The sequence below is a fragment of the Bombina bombina genome, chromosome 4 (assembly GCF_027579735.1).
Source record: "Bombina bombina isolate aBomBom1 chromosome 4, aBomBom1.pri, whole genome shotgun sequence".
NCBI lineage: Eukaryota > Metazoa > Chordata > Amphibia > Anura > Bombinatoridae > Bombina > Bombina bombina.
Genome location: NC_069502.1, coordinates 722,723,075 through 722,738,947, shown reverse-complemented (window position 1 = coordinate 722,738,947; position 15,873 = coordinate 722,723,075). Strand labels below are relative to the sequence as shown.

The 15,873-nt window shown below is 37.1% G+C and overlaps 1 protein-coding gene across 1 annotated transcript in view; it reads left to right on the top strand.

The window, feature by feature from the left end:
* The window catches only part of LOC128656779 (deleted in malignant brain tumors 1 protein-like), a 269,497-nt gene that overhangs the window by 26,218 nt on the left and 227,406 nt on the right, over positions 1–15,873 (top strand). The window contains 1 exon segment of the mRNA XM_053710923.1: positions 10,411–10,425. Within this exon segment, the coding sequence (XP_053566898.1) occupies positions 10,411–10,425 (15 nt within the window).

Sequence of the window (15,873 nt, the reverse complement as noted above, 5' to 3'; positions counted from 1 at the left end):
TATTACTGATATTACTGTAGCACTGACATGCACTGCAGTACCAGTGTTGAGCTGTGATATTACTCTAGCACTGACATGCACTCTAGTACCAGGTCTGAGCTGTGATGTTACTGTAGCACGTACATGCACTGCCAGGTCTGAATTGTGATATTATTGTAGCACTGACATGTGCTGCAGTACCAGTGCTGAGTTGTGATATTACTGTATCACTGACATGCACTGCAGTACAAGGTATGAGCTGTGCTGTTACTGTAGCACTGACATGTACTGCAGTACCAGTGCTGATCTGTGATATTACTGTAGCACTGGTATGCACTGCAGTACTAGTGCTGAGTTTTGATATTACTGTAGGACTGGCATGCACTTTAGTAACAGTGCTGAGCTGTGATATTACTGTAGCACTGACATGCGCTGCAGTACCAGTGCTGATCTGTGATATTACTGTAGCACTGATATGCTCTGCAGTACTATTGCTGTGATGTTACTGTAGCACTGACATGTACTGCAGTATCCGTGCTGAGCTGTGATATTACTGTAGCTCTGATATGCACTGCAGTATTAGTGCTGAGTTTTGATATTACTGTAGCACTGGCATGCACTTTAGTACCAATGCTGAGCTGAGATATTACTGTAGCTCTGATATGCACTGCAGTACTAGTGCTGAGCTTTGATATTACTGTAGCACTGACATGGGGGCCTTTTTATCAAAGGTCTTGCGGACCTGATCTGACAGTGCGGATGAGGTAAGCAAGACCTCGCTGAATGCGGAGAGCAATACGCTCTTCGCATTTAACATTGAACCAGCAGCTCAGAAGAGCTGCTGGTGCAACGCCGCCCCCTGCTGACTCACGGCCAATCGGCCGCCAGCAGGGAGATGTCAATCAACCCGATCGTATTTTTGTTGTTTAAAAAGAAAGATAATCCTTTTATTACCCATTCCCCAGTTTTGCATATCCAACACAGTTATAATAATACACGTTTTACCTCTATAATTATCTTGTATCTAAGCCTCTGCTGACTGCCCCCTTATTTCAGTTCTTTTGACAGACATGCAGTTTAGCCAATCAGTGCTCACTCCTAGGTCACTTTACGTGCATGAGCTCAATGCTATCTATATGAAACATGTGAACTAATGCCCTCTAGTGGTCAAAATGCATTCAGATTATAGGCAGTCTTCAAGGTCTAAGAAATTAGCATATGAACCTCCTAGGTTTAGCTTTCAACCAAGAGAACAAAGCAAAATTGGTGATACAAGTAAATTGGGAAGTTGTTTAAAATGACATGCTCTATCTGAATCATGAAAGTTTTTTTTTGGACTTGACTGTCCCTTTAACTAATTGCATTAGCTGTCTTAACTGACTTGTCAGAAAGAAGTGTGCGCAGTTTAAATTTAAAGGGACATGAAACACATTTTTTTTCATGATTCAGATCATACAATTTTTTAAACAGTTTCCATTTTACTTCTATTATCAGATTTGATTCTTGCTTATTGTGTTCTTTGTTGAAAAGATATCTAGATAGGTAACCATCACATGTCTAGAGTACTGGCAGAAAATTGTTTGGCCACCTAGTGGTCTTGCAAATAGATAACATTTTTGCAAAACTGCTGCCTTGTAGCGTTGCAGATATGTGCACACTCCAGAGCTTACCTCCCTGATTTTCAACAAAGTATAGCAAGAGAACAAAGAAAATGCGATAACAGAAGTAAATCAGAAAGTTGTTTAAAATTGTATGTGCTATCTGAAACATGAAAGTTAAATATTTACTTTGCTGTCCCTTTAAGTATGTTGGGTTTCATGTCCTTTTAAGCTGCCAAATCAGTGCAGAGATTAGTTTGTTGCTGAAGTAATTCTGTGGAGGAAAAATAATCGACTAGAGCAGGGCTATCAGGAGAAGAAACAGGGGGAAATGGTAACTTTTGGTCCAGGCAAGAGCAATAGAAACAGCAACTCCATCCCCTTAGAAATGCAACATTTGGGGCAAGATTACATATGCTGCGTCGCCCGCAAAAGCCGTAGACGCCGGTTTTTATGCGGTTTTGCTATCACATATACGGCGCTGCATATAAATGTGGCGCGTATATATTTGACCCGTCACCCACAATTTTTACTCCCATAAGCTAACATAGAACTGCGTCGCAAATCGGTATCACATATTCACCGCAAGGACTTACACGGCAAAAATGGAGACATTTTACTCAATTTTCACTTCTCCACACATAGGCAGGTGCAACTCCTGTAACTCCCTGAAAATATTAACAAACACCTAACGCATGCGCAATATCTATCTACCTGTCAACCTCCAACCCCCACTGCAATAACTAATAAAACTATTAACCCCTAATCCATCTTTAACCCACATTTCAATAAACCTAATAAATGTATTAGCCCTAATCAGCCATTCACCCACATCGCAATAAACTTTAAAAATGTATTAACCCCTAATCCGCCATTCACCCACATCCCAAATCCAAGAACTTATGGCGTGACTTACACAGTTAACACAAGACAAGCCTAAGGTCTAATAAAGTAAGATCACATGTAAATATCAAACATAACACATAAGTCACACTTACTCAGATGCATACAGTTATATTAAAAAAAAAAAATAAGAATTAGATATAGCAATTGGCCAAATTGTTAAAAGTCTTTTTATATCTAGATCTCCAACCTTAAAGAGTAATTACTGAAGATTCTAGTTTTGCAAAAACAATAAAATGTAAAACTATTATAGTACCAAGTATTGCAATGGGGACAACATTTGATTTTACAAACTTGTTTGTATATATATATATATATTTAGAAAACCAGGTTCTGAAAGGAGAAATGGAAAACCGGAGACTTGAGGCTTGGAAAACAGGTATTTATTCAGCAACAGTTGCCAGGTGTCAAGGTGAATAACTCAGAGATCACCTGACGCGTTTCGCGCATGCGCACATGCGCTTCATCAGAGACAATTTCAGAATGGAATTACAGGAAAAGGGGACAAAATTAAAAATGAGAGTATATATATATATATATATATATATATATATATATATATATATATATATATATAAATGAGAGTATATTGAGTATTTATATATATATATATATATATATATATATATATATATACGATTTATCTTTTTATTTTATATTAACATCTCAAAGTGTTTAATGACCCTTTAGTCAAACTATATTATTATTGATATTTTATTGCTTTGAATACCTAGGGTGATTTATTTTATGTTGAAATTATTTATTTTGAAAGGTGTTTATTATTGAGTGTGTGGTACTTTGATTTTTGCATTTTGCATCAGCATTTAGCAAATTGAAATTTCACATGAAGATTGCTGATATCCAGCTGATAGACCCCGTATTAGACAACATTTTCTTAAAGGGACAGTCAACACCAGAATTTTTGTTGTTTAAAAAGAAAGATAATCCATTTATTACCCATTCCCCAGTTTTGCATAACCAACACTGTTATAGAAAAACACTTTTTTATCTCTGTGATTATCATGTGAAAACTGCCCCCTTATTTCAGTTCTTTTGACAGACTTGCATTTTAGCCAATCAGTGCTCACTCCAGGGTAACTTCACCTGCATGAGCTTAATGTTATCTATATAAAACACATGAACTACTGCCCTCTAGTGGTGAAAATGCATTCAAATTAGAGGCAGTCTTCAAGGTCTAACAAATTAGCATATGAACCTCCTAGAATTAGCTTTCAACTAAGAATACCAAGATACAAGTAAATTGGGAAGTTGTTTAAAATTACATGCCCTATTTAAATCATGAAAGTTTTTTTTGGACTTGACCGTCCCTTTAAATAACACTTCTATCAAAATAGGATCATCATATGTTCCACCCCTGTTATATGCCAACTGGGTCCTATGGTCCCACCTGATCCAATTATATACCTGGCTCTGCCTTTATGGCTTATTGCCAAGACTTGCTGAGTACACCATAAAACACATCAATTAAAAAAATTGCAGCTAGTTTTTACAGTTGAGAGTGAACTTTGCTTTGTTTTGATTTCCTTTTATGAGCTGTGGAATGCTACTGTATTGTCCATTCCCCACACAGCTATTTTCATCACTCCCTGCCTACTGTAGATCATTTGCAGAGCTACCTACCTAGTAGCCAGACATCACTTGCTGCAATAGTATTAGCTGTTCAGAGTATTATGCAATGCAAAGAAGGCAGCAGTTGTCTGTCTTGCATTAGCAAGTGTAGTGAAAAAAATAAATAAAGCAGTAGCAATCTTCCTCCCATTGGGCAGACAGGGCCAGCAGTTGATAAAAGAAGGTTGCATTTTTTAAACAGCCTTATTTTGAGATTTGCTATATGTTTCATTTGTCCTGTTTTTTAAATATCAAGGGCGAGATTACATATATGGCGCAGGCTTCAGCGCAACTGCTGAAACCCGAAACACCTGTATCATCGGGGAATCACATAAACCCTATAAAGTTTGATATTTATATGTGATCTTACTTTATTAGACCTTAGGCTTGTCTTGTGTTAACTGTGTAAGTCACGCCATAAGTTCTTGGATTTGAGTCCAGCTTTCTGACGGCTAGATTTAGAGTTTTGTCGGTAACGACCCGAAAAGCTAACGCCGGCTTTTTTCTGGCCGCACCATAAAAATAACTCTGGTATTGAGAGTCCACATAAAGGCTGCGTTAGGCTCCAAAAAAGGAGCGTAGAGCATATTTAACGCAGCTTCAACTCTCGATACCAGAGTTGCTTACGGACGCGGCCAGCCTCAAAAACGTGCTCGTGCACGATTCCCCCATAGAAAACAATGGGGCTGTTTGAGCTGAAAAAAAACCTAACACCTGCAAAAAAGCCGCGTTCAGCTCCTAACGCAGCCCCATTGTTTGCTATGCGGAAACACTTCCTACGTCTGCACCTAACACCCTAACATGTACCCCGAGTCTAAACACCCCTAACCTTACACTTATTAACCCCTAACCTGCCGCCCCCGCTATCGCTGACCCCTGCATATTATTATTAACCCCTAATCTGCCGCTCCGTAAACCGCCGCTACTTATATTATCCCTATGTACCCCTAATCTGCTGCCCTAACATCGCCGACCCCTATATTATATTTATTAACCCCTAATCTGCCCCCCACAACGTCGCCTCCACCTGCCTACACTTATTAACCCCTAATCTGCCGACCGGACCTGAGTGCTACTATAATAAAGTTATTAACCCCTAATCCGCCTCACTAACCCTATAATAAATAGTATTAACCCCTAATCTGCCCTCCCTAACATCGCCGACACCTAACTTCAATTATTAACCCCTAATCTGCCGACTGGAGCTCACCGCTATTCTAATAAATGTATTAACCACTAAAGCTAAGTCTAACCCTAACACTAACACCCCCCTAAATTAAATATAATTTTAATCTAACGAAATTAATTAACTCTTATTAAATAAATTATTCCTATTTAAAGCTAAATACTTACCTGTAAAATAAATCCTAATATAGCTACAATATAAATTATAATTATATTATAGCTATTTTAGGATTAATATTTATTTTACAGGTAACTTTGTATTTATTTTAACCAGGTACAATAGCTATTAAATAGTTAAGAACTATTTAATAGCTAAAATAGTTAAAATAATTACAAAATTACCTGTAAAATAAATCCTAACCTAAGTTACAATTAAACCTAACACTACACTATCAATAAATTAATTAAATAAAATACCTATAATTATCTACAATTAAACCTAACACTACACTATCAATAAATAAATTAAATACAATACCTACAAATAACTACAATGAAATAAACTATCTAAAGTACAAAAAATAAAAAAGAACTAAGTTACAAAAATTAAAAAAATATTTACAAACATAAGAAAAATATTACAACAATTTTAAACTAATTACACCTACTCTAAGCCCCCTAATAAAATAACAAAGCCCCCCAAAATAAAAAAATGCCCTACCCTATTCTAAATTACTAAAGTTCAAAGCTCTTTTACCTTACCAGCCCTGAACAGGGCCCTTTGCGGGGCATGCCCCAAGAAGTTCAGCTCTTTTGCCTGTAAAAAAAAACATACAATACCCCCCCCCCAACATTACAACCCACCACCCACATACCCCTAATCTAACCCAAACCCCCCTTAAATAAACCTAACACTAAGCCCCTGAAGATCTTCCTACCTTATCTTCACCATACCAGGTTCACCGATCGATCCAGAAGAGCTCCTCCGATGTCCTGATCCAAGCCCAAGTGGGGGGCTGAAGAGGTCCATGATCCGGCTGAAGTCTTTATCCAAGCGGAGCAGAAGAGGTCTTCCATCCGATTGAAGTCTTCATCCAAGCGGGATCTTCTATGGTCATCCATCCGGAGCGGAGCGGCAGGATCCTGAAGACCTCCGACGCGGAACATCCATCCTGGCCGACGACTGAACGACGAATGACGGTTCCTTTAAATGATGTCATCCAAGATGGCGTCCCTCGAATTCCGATTGGCTGATAGGATTCTATCAGTCAATCGGAATTAAGGTAGGAATATTCTGATTGGCTGATTCCATCAGCCAATCAGAATCAAGTTCAATCCGATTGGCTGATCCAATCAGCCAATCGGATTGAACTTGATTCTGATTGGCTGATTCCATCAGCCAATCAGAATATTCCTACCTTAATTTCGATTGGCTGATTGGCTGATAGAAATTTTTTTTTATTTTGGGGGGCTTTGTTATTTTATTAGGGGGCTTAGAGTAGGTGTAATTAGTTTAAAATTGTTGTAATATTTTTCTTATGTTTGTAAATATTTTTTTAATTTTTGTAACTTAGTTCTTTTTTATTTTTTGTACTTTAGATAGTTTATTTCATTGTAGTTATTTGTAGGTATTGTATTTAATTTATTTATTGATAGTGTAGTGTTAGGTTTAATTGTAGATAATTATAGGTATTTTATTTAATTAATTTATTGATAGTGTAGTGTTAGGTTTAATTGTAACTTAGGTTAGGATTTATTTTACAGGTAATTTTGTAATTATTTTAACTATTTTAGCTATTAAATAGTTCTTAACTATTTAATAGCTATTGTACCTGGTTAAAATAAATACAAAGTTACCTGTAAAATAAATATTAATCCTAAAATAGCTATAGTATAATTATAATTTATATTGTAGCTATATTAGGATTTATTTTACAGGTAAGTATTTAGCTTTAAATAGGAATAATTTATTTAATAAGAGTTAATTAATTTCGTTAGATTAAAATTATATTTAATTTAGGGGGGTGTTAGTGTTAGGGTTAGACTTAGCTTTAGGGGTTAATACATTTATTAGAATAGCGGTGAGCTCCAGTTGGCAGATTAGGGGTTAATAATTGAAGTTAGGTGTCGGCGATGTTAGGGAGGGCAGATTAGGGGTTAATACTATTTATTATAGGGTTAGTGAGGCGGATTAGGGGTTAATAACTTTAGAATAATAGCGGTGCGGTCCGCTCGGCAGATTAGGGGTTAATAAGTGTAGGCAGGTGGAGGCGACGTTGAGGGGGGCAGATTAGGGGTTAATAAATATAATAAAGGGGTCTGCGGTGTTAGGGGCAGCAGATTAGGGGTACATAAGTATAACGTAGGTGGCGGTCGGCAGATTAGGGGTTAAAAAAATTTAATCGAGTGGTGGCGATGTGGGGGGGACCTCGGTTTAGGGGTACATAGGTAGTTTATGGGTGTTAGTGTACTTTAGAGTACAGTAGTTAAGAGCTTTATGAACCGGCGTTAGCCCAGAAAGCTCTTAACTACTGACTTTTTTCCTGCGGCTGGAGTTTTGTCGTTAGATTTCTAACGCTCACTTCAGCCACGACTCTAAATACCGGAGTTAGAAAGATCCCATTGAAAAGATAGGATACGCAATTTACGTAAGGGGATCTGCGGTATGGAAAAGTCGCGGCTGAAAAGTGAGCGTTAGACCCTTTTTTTAATGACTCCAAATACCGGAGGTAGCCTAAAACCAGCGTTAGGAGCCTCTAACGCTGGTTTTCACGGCTACCACCCAACTCTAAATCTAGGCCTGAGAGTGCCAGGTGAGCACCTAGTGCTGTGCATTTTGCCAGAGGCATGGAATGCGTATCTCATCTGGTTTGAGAGTGCAGTCCACCTCTGTGTTTTATCTTTATTGCATATTATTATATATTTGTTTTGTTGAAAATGAAACAAATACTGAATTTTAGTTAAACATTTATGTTTGTTTTCGTTAAAATTAATGTAAACGTTTCAAAGATACAGGTGAAAAGTTCACCTGTAGCTACAATACTTACCTTAACATGCTCTGGAGTGCACGCTAACCCATTCCTCTTCATCGCAGAGCCCCAGCCCCACTAACAGCAGGCTTAACCCTCTCGGTTCCTAGGACCTGCACTAACTTTAGTGCAGGTCCTTGGAGTTGAATGCGCTAAATCGGCAGGGGCTCTTGCAAGAAGAGGAGCGGGTTAAGGTAAGTATTAACCCCTTTAAAAATATTAAAAGAAACAAATGAATATTGATGATTTTCATCAGTATTTTTTTTTCTTTCGTTAACTTTCTTTGCGACATTCACTCAGATTTTTGTTTCTTTAACGAAAACGAAAATCTGATTTTCATAACAAATGTATATTCATATGCACATCTCTATTGGGAAGCATATTCAAGGCAACAAAGAAGCAGGTGGTCAGTAGCACACAAAGGCAGGTGGTCCCCTAGATCAACCTCTTTATGGTTTACTTGCGTCCTACCAGGTTTCCTCAGATAGGTAGTGATCAAATATAACACTACAAGAGTGTTTCAAGGCCCTGTAATTGGACAATTCAGGGTCATTATTTGCCCCATACTGCTATTTTAAAACAATACCACCTTCGTTCATCTTTGGTTGCCTCACAGATGACCTCTTCTCTGGGGATTGGCTGTATATCTGACACTGAAGGCTGCTGGGGCATGGATTTTTTTTTGTGTTTTTTTTTTGCTACTGCTGCCAGAGACTGATGGAAATAAGAAAAGGGTAGATGTTTTATTGCTGTGGCTGCTTACCATGCTTTTTTCTCTAGCAGACTTTGTCTGCATAATATTATATGATTGCATTTTAGACAGGCCAACAAACTTTATCACTAGAAGAAATATTATCGCTACAATTTATTGAATACAGGAATTGACTGATTTTTTACCATAATGATCTTCTGGGGATTGTTGGCTGCTTATTGCCACTTGGACAGTGGACTCTACCACTAGTAGGAGACACATTAAGAGCAGTCATGGCCAATTATCCAAATTAGGTTGTGCATAACTGAATGTAGCAGAAGGAATATTACAGCTACAACTTTTTAAACATAGAGATTGGCAGGTTGGTAAACAAAAATAAGACCTGCTGGGGTATTGCTAGCTGCATTGTTGGCAATTGGACAGAGGACAGTCACAAGGAGACAAACAGTCACTCACAATTAGCGTGTGTATAAAGTAAGAGAAACAATTATATTTAAGCTATGTGTAAAAAGGAAAATAACATCTTGCTAAAAAAGTGTTTCTGATGCTGGCTACAATGTTAGCAGTCCAGTTGGACAGTGGACACTGGACAGTAATACTACTAGGGCACAGACCGATAGGTTGTTCAGTATCACATACAGTTTGGCAAATTTAAAAAATGTAATAAAAATAAAAGTGCTACTGCTATAAGTGATCAGCACCACAAAAAAAGAAGATATTTTTTAAATTTATTTTTATATCTCTCTTCTTCCCTTACCTTTTGATTCTGTCTTTTTTTTATCTATTTTATTGCCTTAATCTTATTCTGGCAGCATTCTGGCTAGTTGCAACCAAGAAGCCACCTGATTGAGCATTAAATGATAAAAAAACTGACAGACAGAGGCCTAGATTTAGTTTTTGGGCCATTCCCCTGTTGTGGTCAGGGATTGTTCAACAAAAAAAATAAAGCTTACATACTTATTGCGTATGCTGACGACATTTATCGATGTACGGTGGACATGATACGCTACATTGTATCATGTCCGCTCACACTTTGATAAATTGATAGAGCGAATCTGCAGGTGGCAGCATTGCACCAGCAGTTCTTGTGAATGCTGTCTGCATTTAGCAATGTGCAGCTGACATAATACGCTACATCGTATAATGTCCGCTCACATTTACATAAATAGGCCTCTCTGTATAGATTTACATCCAGGAAGCATTTGCAATTTATATTTCTTCTTTTTGTGATCTGTAATATTTAATCCTTGTCAAGTTTTATTGGTAGTAACGTTTCTGAACTGTTTTTGACATAAACAAAAATTAAAATGTCAATACTTTATTAACATGCCACGCATACCATACATACAGACAAAATGTCTTTTATGCACGCAAGACAACATTTAAATGTTTTACCCTAACTATGTTGTAATTTTTTCTATTTGCTTTCTTTCAGGTCGGACAACTACAGGTAAGTTCTGTTTAATACGTGCACTAACACAAACACACGTTCACAACCACACAGGCACTCCATAATTCACAGTATTTAAAAGCATATCAAAAAGGAAAAATAAATCAAATCTTTCTAGGTAAATCAACTTTTTTTATTCACCCTAAAAGAGCATACAGCAGACTAATTTAATTAAGTAACTACATTATTTTCAGTAGCCTGTTTTGTACCTTCATACATACAGTGCATTCAGCTTAATTTCTGAGACTACAACAACCACAGACCTCTGTTGCCAAGTTGCTACTAGGTTAGACTTCACATATTTATATATATATATATATATATATATATATATATATATATACACATATACATACATACATACATTTGAGCCCTTTCTATTTTTTGTAAGCTAACGGTTTGAACTGTTTTACAATCAGCGCTCTTGCTAGAATAAAAATAGTCACACGATTACAAGTGTTGCAGTGTGGCTATACCGCTGTAAAATTGGCCATTGCGCACGGAATATGCAGGTCTCCCGTATTACAAGTCACGGCAATGACTTTTAAATGTGGAATTTTGACTTCCCCCATATTACAGGTTGTGTGGTCCGGCTATAATGCTTATATTATAGCTTATACCACCACTATCCGTTCCGCGATCTGAGACCAGTAGTTATGAATTTTGCAAAACAAAAATATTTCACAAAACTCATAACAAGAATGTTACAAAGTACTCTAACACCCATAAACTACACTATTAACCCCTAAACCGCCATCCCCAGCATCACAAATACTATATAAAACCTATTAACCCCTAATCCGCCTCCAACCCACATCGCCAACACTAAAGTATTAACCCCTAAACCGCCATCCCCGCATCGTAAATACTATAATAAACCTATTAACCTCTAAACCTCTGCCCACCCACATGGCTACTACTATAATAAACCTATTAACGCCTAAACCGCCGGCCCCCAACATTGATACTACTATAATAAACCTAGTAACCCCTAAACCGCCACCCCCTCACATTGCTAATACTAAACAAACTATTAACCACTAAACCACCGACCCCCACATTGGAACATACTTAATGAAACTATTAACCCCTAAACCTAACACCCCCCTAACTTTAAATTAAACTTTCATTTTAACTGAGATTAAACTATAAATTAACCTAACATTACTATTTTAAAAAAATTAAATAAAAATAAAAATAAATTACAATATTAAAAAATCCTAACACTAAGAAAAAAATAAAAAAAAGTTAACATTACAAAAAAAAACACTAAAATTACGGAAAAAAAAATAAAAACCTAAAATTAAAAAAAAAAACACTAAAATTTCGAAAAATAAAAAAACACTAAGATTAAAAAAATAATAAACAAAATTATCCAAAATAATAAAAATTAAAACTAATCTAATACCCCTATAAAAACAAATAATCCACCCCAAAATAAAAACAACCTCTAAGCTAAAAATAAACTACCAATATATAGAAAAGGGGGAAGTCTTAAGAACTTGTCTTCCTATAACAACAACAGCCTAACCCACTGGTTGCACTTCTCCCAAGGTGCAGCAATATAGGTACATACAGGGAGTGCAGAATTATTAGGCAAGTTGTATTTTTGAGGATTAAATTTATTATTGAACAACAACCATGTTCTCAATGAACCCAAAAAACTCATTAATATCAAAGCTGAATAGTTTTGGAAGTAGTAGTAGTGTAGTTTGTTTTTAGTTATAGCTATTTTAGGGGGATATATCTGTGTGTGCAGGTGACTATTACTGTGCATAATTATTAGGCAACTTAACAAAAAACAAATATATACCCATTTCAATGATTTATTTTTACCAGTGAAACCAATATAACATCTCAACATTCACAAATATACATTTCTGACATTCAAAAACAAAACAAAAACAAATCAGTGACCAATATAGCCACCTTTCTTTGCAAGGACACTCAAAAGCCTGCCATCCATGGATTCTGTCAGTGTTTTGATCTGTTCACCATCAACATTGCGTGCAGCAGCAACCACAGCCTCCCAGACACTGTTCAGAGAGGTGTACTGTTTTCCCTCCTTGTAAATCTCACATTTGGACCACAGGTTCTCAATGGGGTTCAGATCAGGTGAACAAGGAGGCCATGTCATTAGATTTTCTTCTTTTATACCCTTTCTTGCCAGCCACGCTGTGGAGTACTTGGACGCGTGTGATGGAGCATTGTCCTGCATGAAAATCATGTTTTTCTTGAAGGATGCAGACTTCTTCCTGTACCACTGCTTGAAGAAGGTGTCTTCCAGAAACTGGCAGTAGGACTGGGAGTTGAGCTTGACTCCATCCTCAACCCGAAAAGGCCCCACAAGCTCATCTTTGATGATACCAGCCCAAACCAGTACTCCACCTCCACCTTGCTGGCGTCTGAGTCGGATTGGAGCTCTCTGCCCTTTACCAATCCAGCCACGGGCCCATCCATCTGGCCCATCAAGACTCACTCTCATTTCATCAGTCCATAAAACCTTAGAAAAATCAGTCTTGAGATATTTCTTGGCCCAGTCTTGACGTTTCAGCTTGTGTGTCTTGTTCAGTGTTGTTCGTCTTTCAGCCTTTCTTACCTTGGCCATGTCTCTGAGTATTGCACACCTTGTGCTTTTGGGCACTCCAGTGATGTTGCAGCTCTGAAATATGTCCAAACTGGTGGCAAGTGGCATCTTGGCAGCTGCACGCTTGACTTTTCTCAGTTCATGGGCAGTTATTTTGCGCCTTGGTTTTTCCACACGCTTCTTGCGACCCTGTTGACTATTTTGAATGAAACGCTTGATTGTTCGATGATCACGCTTCAGAAGCTTTGCAATTTTAAGAGTGCTGCATCCCTCTGCAAGATATCTCACTATTTTGGACTTTTCTGAGCCTGTCAAGTCCTTCTTTTGACCCATTTTTCCAAAGGAAAGGAAGTTGCCTAATAATTATGCACACCTTATATAGGGTGTTGATGTCATTAGACCGCATCTTTTCTAATTACAGAGATGCACATCACCTAATATGCTTAATTGGTAGTAGGCTTTCGAGCCTATACAGCTTGGAGTAAGACAACATGCATAAAGAGGATGATGTGGTCAAAATACTCATTTGCCTAATAATTCTGCACTCCCTGTATAATAAACACAGATTGTGGGTGGTGCCATAGACAGTCTGTTATCAATGTTATGAAATACTCCAAATTCAGCTGCGTATTACAAAATGTTTTAGTTACACACACAATAAATATTAAATATTAACACAAGTAAAAATTCTAAAGACCCCGGTGTCTCAAACCTAAATGTTCTCAATAAAACTAACTAAAATGCTAGTATGTTAAAAAAAAAAAAATCACATCTATATGAACAAAAATGGTAGCTAGCTATGCAATGGAATCTCTCATTTAAAGTGATCTAATTATTTTAATGGAATAGTTTCTATTCGAATTGATCGTATATATTAATTTTTCAACAAATTAATTAATCTATCATTTGCTAATATTCAACAATAGTTAAAACAGATCTTTCAGTGTTAATAATTTAAAATATTCATAGACAGAAGTTAATACAACAATCAAATATGTACAATTAGGAATGTGTACAATTGGGAACGGATACTAGTTAGCAAATTTCTGTAAGATAGTAACAAATCTAATATATAGTATATCCATTATCCTTGAACCAATACGAACAATATAATATGATGTCGTAACAGTGTTGTTGTTTGCAATGCTATGTCCATTTAGTGAATAGTAAAAAAGGTATGTCCAGGTGGACCAATCATTTGTTATTCAGAGAGAAATTGAAGTCTGTCAAATCACAGTTTGTATTATGATGTACATTAGTCCGGTTATTTAGCTTACTTTGATGTTAAGTTATCCGTGTCTCAATTATATTAGATGGACATGTGAGGATGTTTATCCGTGTGTTCTTATACACACTAGGTGTAAGTCTAGTGCTCACCTTTTTTCTCAAGGAGTCAGGAATTATATTCTGTTAGTTTAGCGTGGCAACAGCTTACCTTGTCAGCTGTGACTTTTTCTATCCAGGGTTATGCTCAGTGTCTCCGTTACTCTCGGCTTCTGGCGTTCTCCGCTTACCAAGTTGTGTTCAGACACCGGAGATTACGTTGGGGTAAGTTTTTCTTCTTACCCAATCAGCTGTGAGTTCTCAGTGCAAGCACTATTTTAAAAAAAGAAGTGTAGTAGATATTCCAAACTCCTACCTAATATCTACTACACTTCTTATTTAAATCATCTGAATAACAAATTATTTGTCCACTTAAACATACCTTTCTAACTATTCACTAAATGGACATAGCATTGCAAACAACAACACTGTTATGACATCATATTATCAATGTTCAAGGATAATTGACATACTATACGTTAGATTTGTTACTATCTTATAGAAATTTGCTAACTAGTATCCGTTCCCAATTGTAAACGTTCCCAATTGTAAATGTTCGCAATTGTACATATTTGATTGTTGCATTAACTTCTGACTATGAATGTTTTAAATTATTAACTCTGAAAGATCTGTTTTAACTATTAAGTTGAAAAATAGCAACTGAAAGATTAATTAATTTGTGGAAAAAATAATATATACGATCAATTAGAATAGAAACTTTTCCATTAAAATAATTAGATCACTTTAAATAAGAAATTCCATTGCATAGCTAGCTACCATTTTTGTTCATATAGATGTGATTTTTTTTTTTAACATACTAGCATTTTAGTTCATTTTATTGATGAGAACATTTAGGTTTGAGACACTGGTGTCTTTAGAATTTTTAATTGTGATAATATTTAATATTTATTGTGTGTGTAATAAATTTTGTAATATGCAGCTGAATTTGGAGTATTTGATAACATTGATAAGACTGCCTTTGGCGCCACCCACAATCTGTGTTTATTATAAACTAGTCCTAAAGCGCGTTCACACAGGCCCTTTTTTGCAGTACAGCGGTCCTACCCCTTGCACTCTCTCCTTCCCCCTCTCTTTTGCTCTCTCCCCCTCTCTTTTGAGCTCTCTCTCTCCCCCCTCTCTTTTGCACTCTCTCTCTCCACCCTCTCATTTGCATTCTCTCTCTCCCCCTCTCTTTTGCGCTCTCTCTCTCTCCCCCTCTCTTTTGCTCTCTCTCTCTCCCCATCTCTTTTGCACTCTCTCTCTCCCCATCTCTTTTGCACTCTCTCTCTCCCCACTCTCTTTTGCGTTCTCTCTACCTCTCTCTTTTGCACTCTCTCTCTCCCCCTCTCTTTTGCTCTCTCTCTCTCCCCCTCTCTTTTGCTCTCTCTCTCTCTCTATCCCCTCTCTTTTGCTCTCTCTCTCCATCCCTCTCTTTTGCTCTCTCTCTCCCTCTCTCTATTGCTTTCTCTCCCCTCTCTTTTGCTCTATCTCCCCTCTCTCCCCCCTCTCTCTCTCTCCCTCTCTCTCTCCCCCCCTTA